Raw genomic sequence first — 15856 nt, 5'->3', positions numbered from 1 at the left:
AAAAATCTACTTAGCCTGCCTGCGTGGCAGCAAAGTTTTAATAACCCAGGGTTATTTATCCTTGGTGATGGATGTGCTGCGCGGTTGGGAAGCCGTAGCACTTGATCGTATCCATTATCAAATACATGACATTCCTGGAATTTAAGCCTGTGTGGCGTAGAAATATTTTTCAGCATATTGTTGGTGTTTCCACATTTACTTTAAGCAATCATTTTACTAACATTTCAAGCATCAGTGTTTTCATCTTTCTTCTTGAAACGAAGTCACACATTGGACTGTTTCGTTCTCTCTGCCTTGACTCCTTCTTGTTGCAAGTTTCCAGCAGCATAGATGCAGAATTTGACTGTCAGAAAAACATAGATAAAAGGAATCCATAAGCTCGAAGGCAGAGGAGTTCTCAATTCCCATCCCTAGTTTCAACACCTCTATGTTAAGATTGTAAAGGCCATCTGTTAAAAACATAGGACTCCACTTTCTAATGTGTGAACAATCCACTTATTTTAGGAAAAACTCTTCATTGTGCCTTGTGACATGTAAGAGTTTGATCTGAACCGGCACAACCCACATCGTCAGTCACGACTGTCTGCAGCAGGTACACTGCTGTGTTTGCTTTGGGACCAAATAGTTTCACCCTTTTTCAAATTTTATTTAGAGGAATAAAAAGGGAAAGTTTTAAATACATTTCAGGTCATGGTGAAGGTACTGCTGTTTTGTTCTGCTTCAGTTTTATATGTGAAGATTTATGTGTGCTAACACAGTCATGTCAAAATAAATGTCACTTATGTAATAATGAGGTTGTGTGTGTTGTTGTTCTCTTAGTAACAAAAGTTACCCACTGAACATTTAGTTTGTTTCTGTCATCAATTTATCTAGGAGGAGAAAAAAAATCATCCCATGCAAGGAAACTTGCACTTTTATTGCAAGGGAAACATATTTTCTCACGGATTATTATTTTTATTTATTTTTTATTTGGTTCATGCATTACAAATGCATTTCTAATCAAAGCCCACAACTCCACACAGACTGGAGTCCGTGGTGCATTGATTGGTCAAACACAACGTTTGACTGAGGTTATGTAACAAGCAAACTCATTTTAGCCCAAACATCGATCTTTTCCTAAACCTAACCAAGTAGTTTTGTTTAAAATTCACAACGTTATCCAAATGTTTAAAACTGCGACTGTAATCCAGGAGAAATTATGTTCACTCAAAACTTAATAAAAAATATAGTTTCGTGGTAGAAATGTAACTTAGAACTTCCTAGATTTAAATTAATGCATATTTAACAAAAGGCACAAATTTATAACTACTCAAATCGTACGACATGTTCAAATATGAAGAGCTCCTTTACAGCCTCGGTGGTGAGAGACCACAGAGTAATTATCGGTATCCGCTGAAGAAAGTCCATATCCATATCCATATCCCTTAAACAAAAAAGAGCTGAAACATACATGCTAGAAAATAGAATCTTTATTATTTGAAGAACAAAACAGTATTTAAAAAAAAAAGAGAAACCACACACAAAATAACATTTGTCTTGATTCAAGACTTTGGGAGGCAGAGGTGGTGATGGTCTACAGGAGGAAAGGTGAGAGGAGACTTTAGAGAGGAATATTGAAGTATACATTAAATATAATTAAATATTTTTTACGTATATACAACAGATAATGATGGAGACAGACAGGACCACTCATCTTAATATAATACAACATGTTCAAGGTAATTCATAAACATATTATCTGATGTTTGATTGCTGATATCCCTTCCTTTGTATTTGTAACACAGACATCTTGAAGGTTAGCTGTTTACTTTGGCATATTACTTTATAGTTGTACCCATATTAATGCATTAATAATGGGTCAATACTGCTCTTATTGACTAAAAATATTGTCCTTTTAGGTTTCTGGCTCTCTAGAATGTTAGATTAGTTAAATAACCAATATTTTAAAAAAAGAGGGCAGAGAAAGAAGAAAGGCAGCTGCGTTCTATTCAATACAGTGACACTTTTCAAAATAAAATAGCTTTTTACATAAAAAATGTAATACATTCTTTCAGGACTTTGCTCTAAAGATATGCTTTTTTTACACTGAAATTAAACTACAGAACAATATATTTGTAGTTTCCCAACACTTTTACCAACAGCTGTTGCTGGCAGCTGGATTGCGGCTCTTTGTTCTCGTCTGCCTGCAGACTTACAGTGAGAACAAACACCTCGCCGCCTGCTGAAAGGGTCTCACACACAGTGATGATCACAAACACTGCGCAGGGCGCTGGCATGCAGACAAACTGCTCAGATGTCCCCACATCTGTTTCCAACAGGGAGAGTCCACTTTAAGTCCTTCTGTCCTCAACAACCACTGTTACGACGCATGAAGGCGTGGCCCCGAACTGGATACATCATCTCGATGAAGGCGAGTGGCCCCACCGTGATTTCACTGGGTCCCTGCACCTTGAAACCCGACTTCCTGTAGAAGGGGACCAGGAAGTCTTCGCACATGAGCACGGCGCGGCGGACGTAGGGCAGGCAGCGCAGATACTGCAGGTAGCGCCACATCAGGATGGAGCCTTTGCCCTGCTGGCGGAAGGTCCGGTGGACAGCCAGGACGTGGATGTGGACGGTTGTCCCGTGAGGTTTGTGGAGGGTGAGGGCGTCCTGGAAACAGAGAAGGGGAGAGGGGTTAGAACAGGTCACCTCTTAATGTTATGCCCCCTTTTATAGAGGCAGGGGGCAGAGGATATTTAGGGGGACATAGCAGGTCAACAGTAGATGTACACTATGTGAAAGATGAGAACCTGAAGATTAATTTGAGATGCAGCTCAATCAGTGAGTCTATAAAGGTTCAGAACATTATGGTGTTCTATTTAAAGTCCATTCTCAATAATGTCTCATAGGTTGTAGCAGCAATTCTTCAATTTTTTGATAGTGTTTGTTACACATATTTGGTGCTAAATGTTTGTTTTTTTTCACTCTAGAATTGACTTTAAAAAAGGTAAAAAATTCCCATCTTCTCTAGTTTGTGGTCGTAAAGTTTCGCAAGGCTGTGATTATTATAGAGGTAAAAAAATGGTCTCAGCCTTCCAGTGACACCAGATTCAGGCAATTCACAGTGTTTAGGGACTACAGTGTGCAGAAATATTTAAATACGATAGGCAAGAATAACACAATTGTACAGCATAGGAAAACTGCACATTTTTTGCCCATCACTGTATGAGATTATCATAAAATAGGCATGTCTGAAAAGGGGAGACTTGTGGGTAAACAAAGAACCCATTTATATTCATATATCTTGAGGTCAGAGGTCAAGGGACACCTTTGAAAATGGGCATGCCAGTGTTTCCCATCTTTGATCTTTGATGCTTCAAAATGACATCAAAATATAGTTTAAAAAGTTGTCCCGTGTATCCTTTACACTCTTAAGGACATTTCAAATTTCCTGTCCAGCAAATACGAAATATCATTGTACAGTTTGCCATACGACTGTGACATTTAGATTTGTATATGCAGAAACATTTCCACCACATTTTAATACTTAATTACATCTATTTGTAGTATTTTATCCTAATATGTTTTGCATTTCTAATCGTCATTATTATTCTTTCTTGGACAAACGCCTCAAGAGTACGCTACCCTGCATTTCACTGCACATTGAATGACCGTATGATTTTTTTTTAACCATTTCAGAACAGTACGTTTTTTCAAAGTGAAGCTCTGGATCTTTCGACTGTAATAATGCTGACGCTTACTCCCACACATCAGGCAGATCTGTGGGACATTCTGGTATAAATGTGCCCTTAAATCCTCTAAAATATCTTCTGTTGATCTGTTTTGAACCTTGTCTTGCATTTTCCTTTGCCCTGAGGCAAAAGGTGTCCAGGTGTCCTTCGCTCTTACCGTGGTAAGCCTCTCCTGGTCCCACAGTGAGCCGATGATGAAAGCCACCAGACGTCCCTCCTCGAACCAGCCAAGAGACAGCTCAGGACACAGGGTGAGGAAGTGACGCACCTCGTCCAGGTGGAGAGGACACTCACCGGACACTGAGATGAAGGCTGTGGGCACAAATTAGACATGAATCAACTTGGATGGCAGAGAAGTGGGCATAATGTCCCCTTCTGTCATAAATAAACTGGATCACAGTCAGAGATGTAAAGACACCTGAACTTTTTAGGATAGTGTCCCACGCATCATAGTGAGTAAATGTAAAATATAACAACTGGAAGAAGATAAATGTGTTTTTTTGTAAATGGGGCTAATTTGTGTTAATAATGGAGTTGTTAATATAACAGATATCTTTTTTACATGAGTGAAAACATACATTGTTGAATGTTTGTTTCCCTTTTAGAGGAAATAAATTGTTGCTATGTGCATGAAACAACTGCCCTGTGGAATGTAACTAAGTACATTTATGTTGTATTCAAGTATTTAATACTTAAATCCAGTTCAAGGTACTAGTTCATTGCTTGAGTATTTCCATTTTCAGAGGTTAATATTTGTTCTTTTTACTGCTCTACATCTGTCTGGTAGCTCTACTTTTACAAATTGGGTTTTTTACTCACAAAAAAAGAGCTGAGTTTAATAAAATATTTTGTTTTGTTTTAATTAAATGTCCCAACAGAGTGAAGCTTAAACTAGGTGGTAACCATTTTGATGTTTGAATTCACATTTTATGTAAAAACTTTTCATGGTTCCAGCTTCACAAATGCAAATATTAATTTTTAATTATTTTAATGATTTATTGTCAGAGAGCTTTTAGTTATTTGTTAGTTAATTTATTCTTTATATTTTGTATCAGGCTAAGCCACCAAGCAGTGTATAAAAAATAAAATGTGTTCCACCTTAAAACACAATAAAACACAAACAGTAAATGCATCAGTTTTAATAATATAATATTTTTCATTCTGAAACTAACCATTCTACATAATAAGATTTTTTAACTTCCGGTGTATTTTTATTATAACACTTTAACAGTAGTGAAATGAAATAAGTACGTTAACTCAAGTACTGCAGTTATTATTTGAGTGTTTCCGTATATGTAACTTTATACTTCTACTCCACAACATTTTAGTGGGAAATATTGTACTTTTTACTTAATTACATTTAGCTGCCAGCTTTAGTTACTTTTCAGGTCGAGATGTAACATGAAAAAATACAATCAATATAATATTATTATGCATGTTTATAAATTCAACCACATAACAGTATATTGTTAAAATTAACCCTACATTGACAGCATTAAAATGCTGCTTACTTAAATGCATCAATAATAATAATAATGATTTATTTGGAATATATTTAAAATAATCTGAGTGGGACATTCTGCATAATAAGTAGCCTACTTTTAGTTTTGATACTTTAAGTACATTTTGATTTTGTAATTTTACATAAGTAAGTTTTGAATGAAAGACTTTTACTTCTAATTGAGTACTTTCGCAGTAATTTTTCTTAAGGGATTTGAATACTTCTTCCACCACTTTAAGTAAGTTTTGAACGCAGGTAACAGATTATTTCTACACTATTATTACCACTTAAATAATACTAGTAAAGGAATAGTAATACTAATAAAGGAAAAGGAGCCTGCTCACCTTCTCTCTCGATCTCGAACACGCTGATGGCGTCCTCCGGGCTCAGGGAGCGGAACTCGCTGGCCGGCAGCGTGTGGCGGCGGCCCTGCGGCACCGGGGAGCGCATGTGGAGCGGCCTCATGAACGGTACCGCGCTCACCACCGACATGCTCTTAACCGTTTCTTACACTAAAAAGAATAAGAATAAGTTTTAAAGTAAAACGGACTGTTTGGCTTTCCTGCTACTCTCTTCTGTAACTCTTCGTCTTAAAGCCTGATCCGTGCGTAACAGGACTGCGCGTGGAGACTGAGCAGAAAGCTGCGCGCCTCCAGTATTTATGCCCTCTGTGCGCGCGCAGGGGTGGCCGGTTATAATCCTGAAGTGAGCTGGATGACCAATGAGCAATTCCCCGCGAGGTAGCTGAACAATTAAGCCGGGGTCAGGGGGGATATCGTTGTGATGATCCCCGTCATGCCACCATCAGACCTTTTGGATTTCGCCGATCATGTGTTTGGAGGTCACACAGCAGAAAGCGACCATCACCAGAGCACTCTCAGGAGCAACTATCGATAAAGTATCTCACCTGTGTGATCTGAGTGGAAGACATCTCGTGCTAGATAGATTTAGAAAGGCAGGAGCTATTCTGATTGGATATTTAGTCAGTGTCGTTTAATGTTAGGAGATTGGGTGATGGTGTTGCCTAACTGGACCATCTTAAGGACTCGACTTACCACTCCTCATGTGATTTCTCTGAGGGAGACTTTCCATCCCTGTGTTAGGTCGAGTTCACGATTTTTTTCCACGCTTTGTTTTTCCACGTTCTGTAAGAGGATTACAGAACGTGTAGGAGTTTGTTTGTCACCTCGTCAGTGTTGAATAAGCTGCATATGTGAGGAATTTACTTCACAAAACTTTCCCACAGATGTTACCCAATTGTTATCATCTGGAGAGGATAGCAGCAGAGCTTTTACTGCATGTTTTCCAATTATCACAAACTGACACCAAGAGCAGGTGAACTCCTTGTAAGGGGAAATAATCTCCATCTCCAGGTAAACACTTAAATGTGTAGAGCTTCACACTCACTTTCACACTGTATTTTTAGATATTAGAAGGTTTCACATATTCTAAATTAGGACCAGTAAGTGTCAAAGTCTTTGTCAGGTTTCTCTAACAAGATGCCCTGAACAATTGTAGTTGTAGTAGTCATTTATTTTAATCTTTATGGTCAGTCTCAGTCTATGGTCTTAATGTTCATTTACTAGTCAACTGATTAACCTTCCTGCGATGCTGATTTTTTTAAACAAAAAATAAATAAATAAAAAATAGTTGTGAACTCATACACATTTTATTTTGTTGGTGGGGTCTATTGTAAATTCTACAATTTCACTGTTGTTTTTCATGCACTGGTCAGTTTTGAGATTTTGGTTTATTTTGCTTCCATAACATGTCCTATTTCAGACTAGTGGAAAGAACACATCCAAAATACACATTTAGGTGTTAATTTTTCTACATTTTGTCTATTTGCATCTGTAGCTGTTTGTCAAAAGTCAACATCAGAGAATGCCTAACTTGCATATTTTAAAAGAACATTTCTGAAAATGTGTTATGCAAAAAATACTCTGAGTAATTAATACAAAGATCTCACATACACCAAACTTTGTAGTTTCATTCCTACTTATATTTGGATGGTTTGATTTACAGATTTAAACCTGGTTTTGTTCATATATCATTCATAGCCTGATTGATTGAACCTGGACTTTTTCCCCCCTGAAAAATGCCAAAAAATGTATTGTTTTTTAAGAGACATTTACAGTGCCTACTGATTAATATTTGATGTTATTGTATTTTCTGATTTATTTGATATTAACTAAACAATATGTTGTTGTTTTTTAAAAACCCAACTTTAGAATAACAACTCTTTATAACACATTTTATGTACCTATACTCTTTAGTTGTGGTTAGCATTATTATTATTATTATTATTATTATTATTATTATTATTATTATTATTATTATTATTACGAAGTGTTTTACAATAACAGAATACATTCATAACTGGAAAATTATAAGCAAGAAAAAAAAATAAAATTAACAGGCAGTTTAGATAGTCATGATAAGCTTTCTGGTGAAGGTATGAAACATAATATTAAGGGATCTATCATAAGTTAAATAGTTTTGTTTTAAAGACATTATTTAGTAGAAAACTTAAACTTACCTGAACCAGTGCATCACAGATTGAGGACCACAGCGCCGCTCAGTGGTCAGGGCGTTTATTACGTAATGACGTGCTCATACTGCGCTAGTTACGCAGCACTCCGTAGCGACGTAAACACGTGCACCTCGCTGCTTCCAGGTTACCGTTTTTTTCAGTCCACCGTCATCCTCGCGCTCCAGCATCACTCCCTGACAACAGCAGCGATGGCGGAGCCCGCAGCATCGGATGCGGCGGCAGAAACAGCAGCATCCACGACCCCGGGTCTCTCTCCCGCAGCCAGCCCGGGCTCGGAGCCTCCATCCATGGCTCTGTCTCCCACCGCGGACGGCTCCCAGCGGCTGCTCTTCTCCCACGACCTGGTCTCCGGGCGGTATCGCGGCTCAGTCCGGTTTGGCCTCGTACGGATGATCCACGGCGAGGAGGACTTTGACTCAGACTCGGACCTCGATGATGGCGGAGGGAGAGGCGGTGGTGGTGGCGGCGGAGGAGGAGGTGGCGGAGGAGGAGGAGGAGGACGAGTCCCGTGTGGTTCGGACACTGAGAGCGCTGTGGACACTCCGAGTCGGCCTCTCTGTAGGGGATTTGTTCGCGTCCAGTGGTACCCTGAAGGAGGGAAGCAGGACATCAGGGAGACAAAGGTAGAGCTCACCAGCTAATGTGTTTACACTTAGCCTGACACGAGGGCTGCTTTTAATTGCCTGTTGTGGCTTTTTGAAAGACATGAGTCGACTTGCTCGCCTGTTAGGGATCAGGTCCACTTAATCCATCTGCCCTAAAACGCAGAATCTAGCTCGCTAGCTGGCTAGCATTCAACCTCACATGCTAAGCTAGCAGTTTAGCTCCCAGGCTCATGTCACTCAGCTGGTGCTGGCAGGCTGAACAGGGCTGTTCCACCTGACTGCACCCAGCCGCTCATACATCAAATACACCCAGGGTGCAGCTATATGTCTCTGGTGGTGTACCTACAGGTTTTTTGGCAGGTGCAGGACCCTGAGAGGAACCTTACACCTATTGATTAGCTCATCCATGACTCCGTGTAGCTCCTCAGGGTGTGACTTGGCCTGGGACCAAGCATTGTCAAACAACACAGTTGATAGAGAGGCTGTTAGTTTTTACAAAATGACTACACCTGCATGTTAAATCCGTCATCTTCAGTAACGGACAGCTAACTGCATAGATGAAGAGAAATAAAGCCCTCATCTGATGTGATATGTTGACAGTTTTACTAGTAATGTCCACCTTTTTGCAGCTAAAATCACCCACATTTGAGCTAAAAACAGTAAATTAATTAATTGATCAATTAGCCAAAAAGAAAGACCAGCAACTATTTTGATAATTGATTCATCTGCTTTTGGGCTGTTTATCAGACAAAACAAGATTTCAAGATGAAATTTGAATAATTAGTTGCAGCCCTGATCAACAGAATCTCCTAACTCTGTCCCCAATAAATGCCATTTTTTATATTTTCTACTGTTGCAAGTAATTCTTATATTCGTTATAAAATGAATCTGCCCCAATATTTTCTTGATCAATTATTTGGTATAGGGCTGGGCAATATGGGCAAAATACTCAGCAGTGACAAGGGTAATTGCATATCTCAATACCGATATATATCCCAATACAGTGTGTTTTCTGGTAATTCAGTAATAAAAAACGTAACCCCATGGTAAAGCCTATGTTTATATACTCCATGTTAACAATGTAGCAACTCTGTTGTTCGCTTCAGTCTCGCTCCCAGGTGCAAGAATCCTAACGTAAAGTGTCATCCAGATGATGTAAATATTGCAGCAACACAGTTTGGCTGCTGGTTTTCCAGCTTTGCAATAGACAGGATATATATATATAAAAAATTGATTGTTTTGACCATACATATCATGATGTCAACCTGCAAAAAGGTGATAAAATTACCCAAGCCAAAGGTGACATCTTCACCTCCAACCAACAATCCAAAATCAAAACATATTTTTTTTACTGTACAGCAGACTTGTGAAACCAGTGAATATTCACATTTAGGAATCTGAAACCAGGTGATGATGATCATACATTTGGGCTGAAAGTGATTCACACACAGGAATAGTCAAAGCCTTCTACAGTAATAAACTTTTCTGAATCATTAAGGTAGAGATATTATGTTAAAATACTAATTCAGTGTTTTACTTTATAATAGAGATACATTAACTTAGTTAACCTGCTTCTTGGATCAAATGTAGCACTTCATTTCGGTCAAAATGCTGTTGTTTTGCCTGTCCAATCTTGGCAACTTTGATTTAATTAATCACTGAACATGATGGGCATCAAAAACTAAGACTGAATACCAGCGTCAGAATTTCAGGCTATTTGCCTGTTAAACACAGCATCGTCATGCCTTGTTTTACTTTGAGACGAAGGGTGTTCAGCTATTGTCACACAGAGTTTTATCTTCTTTCTTTTTTTCATTCTACAACCATTTAAATTTATTGGTAAAGAAATGGGAAATCTGCTGCCATCTGTATTCTCCAGAGCTTCTCTAGATTTCTCCTGGGCTTTGTGGAAAAGGGGTCACAGGACGGGTCTGGAAAAAGCTCACAGAAGCTTGTTTTAGAGACACAGGACGGGACCAGAAGAAACCAGTTTTAGGGCCCACTGTGGCCTTGCTTTGTCTTTTGTGCTAAATGAGTAAAGTTCTGGTCCGAGTGTCATTCAATCTCTGTCACAACAAAGGCGCCGTTAAACAATGACGCCGATGTTTACACGCCTCGTGGACTGTTAACACTGTGCCATTCCTAGTCCTCAAAAGATCCAGTGTGTGCTGGTGTACACATGCATGGAATCATTCTGTAGTTTTCTCTGTTTTTATTATGTAGGTTGGTTGTGGGGTATGTGTTTGTGATTTTTTCATTTGCTTATCTGCGTGCACCACATGCCCTGTCTCAGCAGGCTCCGTCCTGGTTGCATACTGTATATCCTGAGAGCCTGGTGAAGACTCTAATCAATAATTCATGACTACTTCCTGCAGTATGCAAACTTGAACATCTTCAAGATGATACTACAACATTTCAACTTATATTTATTCAGCATGCACACCTCAAACCTTTTCTCTCAGGAGCAATCAGTGGAGGAAAAAATCTGTTGCATTCTTCAGGCTTTCTCCTGGAGTCAATAAAACCAGATTTTTCGCAGCAAAACTTCGTTTTATTTAATGCATGAACATTGAGGCATTCTGAGTTAAAATGGGTCCTTTGCTTCTATCATTTATCTGACCAGAACATGCCTTTGTATTTTATATCAAACTGAATGGTGCACCGGGTTTTCTAGAACAACAATAAACGAAGTATAATACTTTTCTTGCAAGTCGATTTTCTTGTGAGCCGATTTAAAACATGTGTGACCAACTGTGGCTGACAAGGAAGATTAGACTCTAAAAACACTTCAGTACATCATTTGTTGTGTTGGCATCAACAAATTTCTCTGCGCATTTCGAAGATTCAATTGAGAAAAGCTTGATGGAAACACCCAAATTTGATCAAACTTTCGAAAATGTGCTTAAAAAATGTTACGTTTGCTTGAGGAAGTTTTTTAGTTTTTTGGAAAAATAGTTAATGTGCTAAACAGGAGATGGAATCGCTTTTTCCAAATAAGTTGTGACAAAGCCAACATTTAACTTACATGACTGATCAGCTATTTCCGCTCTGCCGGTCAAGACTAGCTGACATGAAAAAACAATTATACAATTATAATTATCTATCTCGCTCAATCTCTACTGTTAACCGATGGATTCCCCTACAGCAATACATTACACTATCATCTTTTGACCAAAGAATGTTTATGCAGCTTTGTTTATTCGCTCTAAATCAGTTGATGGAAACATCCCTAATTCAAATTTTCTTGAATGCAACATTCCAAAATTGTGCTTCAGATTTGCTTTACCTTTAATGGAAACATGATTTATCACACAACTACCACATGAGACGGACACCCTTTACAGGTGGTCAGTAAAGAGCAGAGACGGCAGCGCTGATATTGTTCTGTAATGTGTGATATTAAAGTTGTAATATCTCATGACTCTTTTAAATGGAAAATATAATTTCATGTGTTAACAAATGGGTCACAAAGTTACAGGAAAACTGTTCACTAAAATGCATTTCTAAAAACATTTTAGGTGACAAATGGGCAATGCAGTAACGGTTGTGAGTTGTGTTGGATGACAGTCATTCTATCAGACCCGCTGGTTGGCCTGGCCTGTGCCACAGCCGGTGGAATCCGTCTGAATGGGAGAATAACCAGACTGATCTGCCAAAGCCATCAGAAAATGAGCTCAGCAGATTCGTCTGGTTCCCTGGCTAGAAATTACCTATATCTGGATAAATTTTGGCCACGTTGCCAAGCCCCAATCTCTACAAGTATCTGTCGACAGTGGGACAAGATTTTGGTACTGGAAACCAATCACTCTTGAACAGGCTTTGGTTGCATGTAGGTGGACAGTCCATGTGGAGAGCGAAAGAGGCAGACGGTATTGGCCGAAATGCAGTCTCAGAACCCACTGGCTATTGTCTACTGACAATTAAGCTTTCTTTTTCCTTTTTTTTAAGCTTTTTAAAAATGTATTTATATGCCGATCTCATCTTTTTATAGAGATTAGTCTAAATGTTGCCAGGACCTAAAACATCTACAAATAGTCCTGATGAATTTGCTAATCAGACTGTACCGGATAACCAGAAAATAAAAGACCTAATCCGGATATCTGTTATCTTGATGTCCGCAACCTACACTTGATCCCAAAAGATATTGGCGGTGGCCTTCATTGTTATCTGATGTTCAGAGATTGCTTTCTAAGGATCTAAGTCACTGCCTCTCAGACTAGCTTGTATGAGCAGCCTCTGAAGTGTGATAGGCTGAAGTTCCACCAGTAGCCTTGAAATGGGAGCATGTCTGCAACATCTCGGTTTTTTTTTGCACCCTATGAAATCTTAATAACTATCTCCAGAGAAGGTGATGGGGCTTAGATCTCTATCTCGGTGCAGGTATGAATGGGGACTCCTCAGTTGTTGTCAGCTGCACTGCTTGCAATTTCTCTGTGAGTCACTCAGGAACATGTCTGATTTAATTTCATCGCCAGCAAGGCTTCAAAGTGTTACCGTAGAGGGCCTGAACAAGCATACAGAGTGATTCCCCTGTCTTTTTCATAGAGAGCTATACCTTATAGTATTATTGTCTGATATTGGATGGTGTAGTAATCGTTTGACAACTTTTTGCTCACGTCACTTCTCGAGGGGTCTGTCAATCAAAAGGATAACAAAAGACCTTGGTGATGTGGTGAAGTAGTGTAGGATCATGGGAGTTGTTGCTTCTCCCAATTGGAATTCCTTTAATTTTCATTGTTCAGGAGGTTTAAAAAAATAACTGAATTATCGACATATTGACGTTGGCTCAGCTTGTGTCAATGACAGCTTCTGGTAGACACCCACAACGCTGACACTTTCACAGAGTGGATATGATGCAATTGACAGGATACCAAATGAAACTGACCATTACTTTTATTAAATTAGGGATTTCGCTGGCTTTGACCATTGTTGTTGTAAATACAATACACAACTCAAAGAGTTGCGACTTTCAGATGTTTCACCTTAACTTGCGGCTGCAAAAGCACACAGGACCAGATGCTCAATGCTCATTTGAACCTCTTTTCAGAAGGTACAGGAATAGATGCACAATCCTCTAAGGACACTGTCTTTGCTTGATCAGCAGTTCAGTACTTTGGTTGTGTATTATATTATATGTACTATTTTCCTCACTGACCTCAAAACAATACTCACAGTATTGTTACTGTGAGTTACTCAGTACATTTACATGACACTTGGAAAAAAACGAATTATTGCCTTAAACTGACTATACCTGGACAACTGAAGTGCATGTAAACGTGTTAGTCCAACAAATGTCAGAGTTCTCCAACTCTGATTGAGACACCCAGATAATGCGATTGGAATAGGATTTTTGGCGGCATGTATGACAAGACAACGCATGTGCGCATGCTCCTCCCCCTGCGCTGGCATACGACCCCGGAACAAAAACATTCAAGAAAGCCAGTCACATTAGCCGTTCGCAGTAGCCCATCACATTAGTTATTATCAGTAGCGACGGCACAAAGTGTCAAACTGAGGTCAACCGGAAAGGGGGCCATATTATCCCACTGAAACGACGCATATTGCCACCTAGTGTTGAGGAGGAGGACAGAAGTCCGATAAGATGCCAAAATAGATTTTTAAGCATAGCTCGACTGTTGTCCACTCCACACTGACCCCAATTTACTCCTTTTTGTAGGCTAACATGACATTTAACAGCTAAAGGTGTTGGTGAACTGCATTTTGACAGTGTGGCGTGGTGCGTTTGTGCTGTATGCTGCTGTGAAGGAGGTATGAGTTCTTTAACATGCAGCCTGTGTAGTGTGGCACCCGATTAGATATATTTTTTCCACCAACTGGTGATTATTTTCGCAAAAGGTATATTTTAAGTGATTTCTTTTTCTTAAGGTGTAGTTTTGTTATTCATTGTGGAGACAGTATATAGCGTTTTAAAAATACATTTCTAAATGTGGTTTGAAGAAAAACTCTTTTACTTCGCCACCTGCTTTGGGCCTGCCACAGTCCCCAGTCAACATTGCCAAACACACAGAGCCCTGTTGCTGCAGCACAACCTTGAATTTTCCATCCAAGGACAGAAGTGCACTGCAGCAGCAGGTAGCTAGCGATGGGATGCACCGAGGGAACAGCAGTGCAGCGGGTGTCTGAGATGACCCTGAATCAATCATTTGGTGACTTAAAACAGTCAGGAACGCTTTGCTGGGACCTCCAGAACTATTATAATGCAACTCCTGGCATGATAAGGTGATGCAGCAATCCTTTGCTGCTGGTTGGTTTGTGCATTAATTAAGGCTCTGAGAAGATCGGCATGAGGGCGGAGGGGTCGAGGTGAGCTGTGACGCCCTGACCATAGGCTCCTCCCTGGAAGCAGCAGCCTTTGCGACTGTGGGGGTGGAGCAGGTGGAGTGAAGGGAGGAGGCTGGTAGCGTAATAATGATGACAGGGAGGGTGCAGCAGGACTGACTGCTGCTGCTGACTACTGCAGAGACACAGTGGATAGAGGAAAAAAATAAGTGAGAACTGTAAAGTGGATGGAAACGATGTGCAGTAAGCAACTATTGAATACCAATTTAAATGTCACCTGGGTCTCAAAGCCAGGAGGAGAAAGTTAAATTATTAATAAAATAAAAAATCTTGACTGGAAAGGATGTGAGGGGACAGGCGGGCCGTTTGGCACCAGATGGCTGTTATGGTAATGTGAAGGCTTTTAGTCCTTTTAATGGTAAGGTCCCACCTTCTGCTTGCTGAGCCATTTTAAATTCCCAGCGTCCTCTGTCGTGCTGTCTGAGGCAGAGCAGCAAAACTATTTCCTCCTGTCACAAGTCAAGTTGGCAGCACTATGGTACAGTCCCAAAGCTGCACTTTCCTGAATGCTGCCTCCATCAGATTGCTGTGATTTATGCTTAATACATCCCTCTTGGGTCCATAATCCAACTGACACATTTGAAAAAACATCAACATTTTATTGCCTTTTTACACTGTAATCATTCAGTTTTACTGACACAGGAAGTCCCGGACAGTCATGTTTATTTATTTTAAAAATGGTGTAAAAGATTATAGCTCTACCGATATGGGTTTTTTGACAATATACTATTTTAGAGGTGAAAAAATCACTTATTACTGATATTGTGGATGGAAAAAACAGACCTATATGGATTGTGCACCAATTTTTCACCAATATGACTCTGCAAAGGTACTCGCAAGGCTGCTTTGTTAAAAACATTACTTTATTAGAGAATATTTAACATAATTTTGCATTATACATACAATTTATTGCATTGTCAATACAACAAATGGTAAACACCATTTCTAAGTCTCCCCACACATCATTTTCTGTATTATATATTCTGAAAAAAGTATCACCTCCTATTGGATGGCATATATGCTGATACCAAAAGATAGGCCAATATCATCTGATAATAAAAATATGGATGTGAACACTGACCTCCACCAAGGCCGATGGTGT

The 15856-nt window shown here is 39.5% G+C and overlaps 2 protein-coding genes across 3 annotated transcripts in view; one reads left to right on the top strand and one right to left on the bottom strand.

Annotated features, from left to right (window-relative positions):
• Positions 1 to 1451: 1451 nt before the first annotated feature.
• On the bottom strand, positions 1452 to 5730 carry aanat1 (arylalkylamine N-acetyltransferase 1). Of its 2 annotated transcripts, XR_009394768.1 has the most exons (4): positions 5580 to 5727; positions 3892 to 4046; positions 2196 to 2652; positions 1452 to 1573 (listed from the first exon to the last, which is right to left on the bottom strand). XR_009394768.1 is itself a non-coding variant. In XM_059338666.1 (3 exons), exons 1-3 carry the CDS (start codon positions 5725 to 5727, stop codon positions 2347 to 2349), a joined length of 609 nt encoding a protein of 202 aa, XP_059194649.1. In that variant the 5' UTR covers positions 5728 to 5730; the 3' UTR covers positions 1452 to 2346. The 2 variants fall into 2 exon arrangements, 1 of the variants encoding a protein (XP_059194649.1); XM_059338666.1 differs by having other exon boundaries at positions 1452 to 2652; positions 5580 to 5730.
• A 2227-nt stretch (positions 5731 to 7957) lies between these two features.
• The window catches only part of ube2o (ubiquitin-conjugating enzyme E2O), a 44055-nt gene continuing 36156 nt past the window's right edge, over positions 7958 to 15856 (top strand). Inside the window, exon 1 of the mRNA XM_059340311.1 lies at positions 7958 to 8412. Within this exon, the coding sequence (XP_059196294.1) occupies positions 7978 to 8412 (435 nt within the window). The 5' untranslated portion in view covers positions 7958 to 7977. The remainder of the gene's footprint in view (positions 8413 to 15856) is intronic.

Source organism: Centropristis striata, chromosome 1 (assembly GCF_030273125.1).
Source record: "Centropristis striata isolate RG_2023a ecotype Rhode Island chromosome 1, C.striata_1.0, whole genome shotgun sequence".
Classification (NCBI taxonomy): Eukaryota; Metazoa; Chordata; class Actinopteri; order Perciformes; family Serranidae; genus Centropristis; species Centropristis striata.
This window is presented reverse-complemented; position numbering and strand designations above follow the sequence as displayed.

Excerpts from the sequence above, each read along its gene's own strand:
- aanat1 (XM_059338666.1), bottom strand. The coding sequence starts at position 5,727 with ATGTCGGTGGTGAGCGCGGTACCGTTCATGAGGCCGCTCCACATGCGC. Across the intron at positions 4,047-5,579 it reads GTTCGAGATCGAGAGAGAAG|CCTTCATCTCAGTGTCCGGT; the intron begins GTGAGCAGGCTC and ends TTGTGCCCACAG. Across the intron at positions 2,653-3,891 it reads ACCAGGAGAGGCTTACCACG|GACGCCCTCACCCTCCACAA; the intron begins GTAAGAGCGAAG and ends CTCTGTTTCCAG.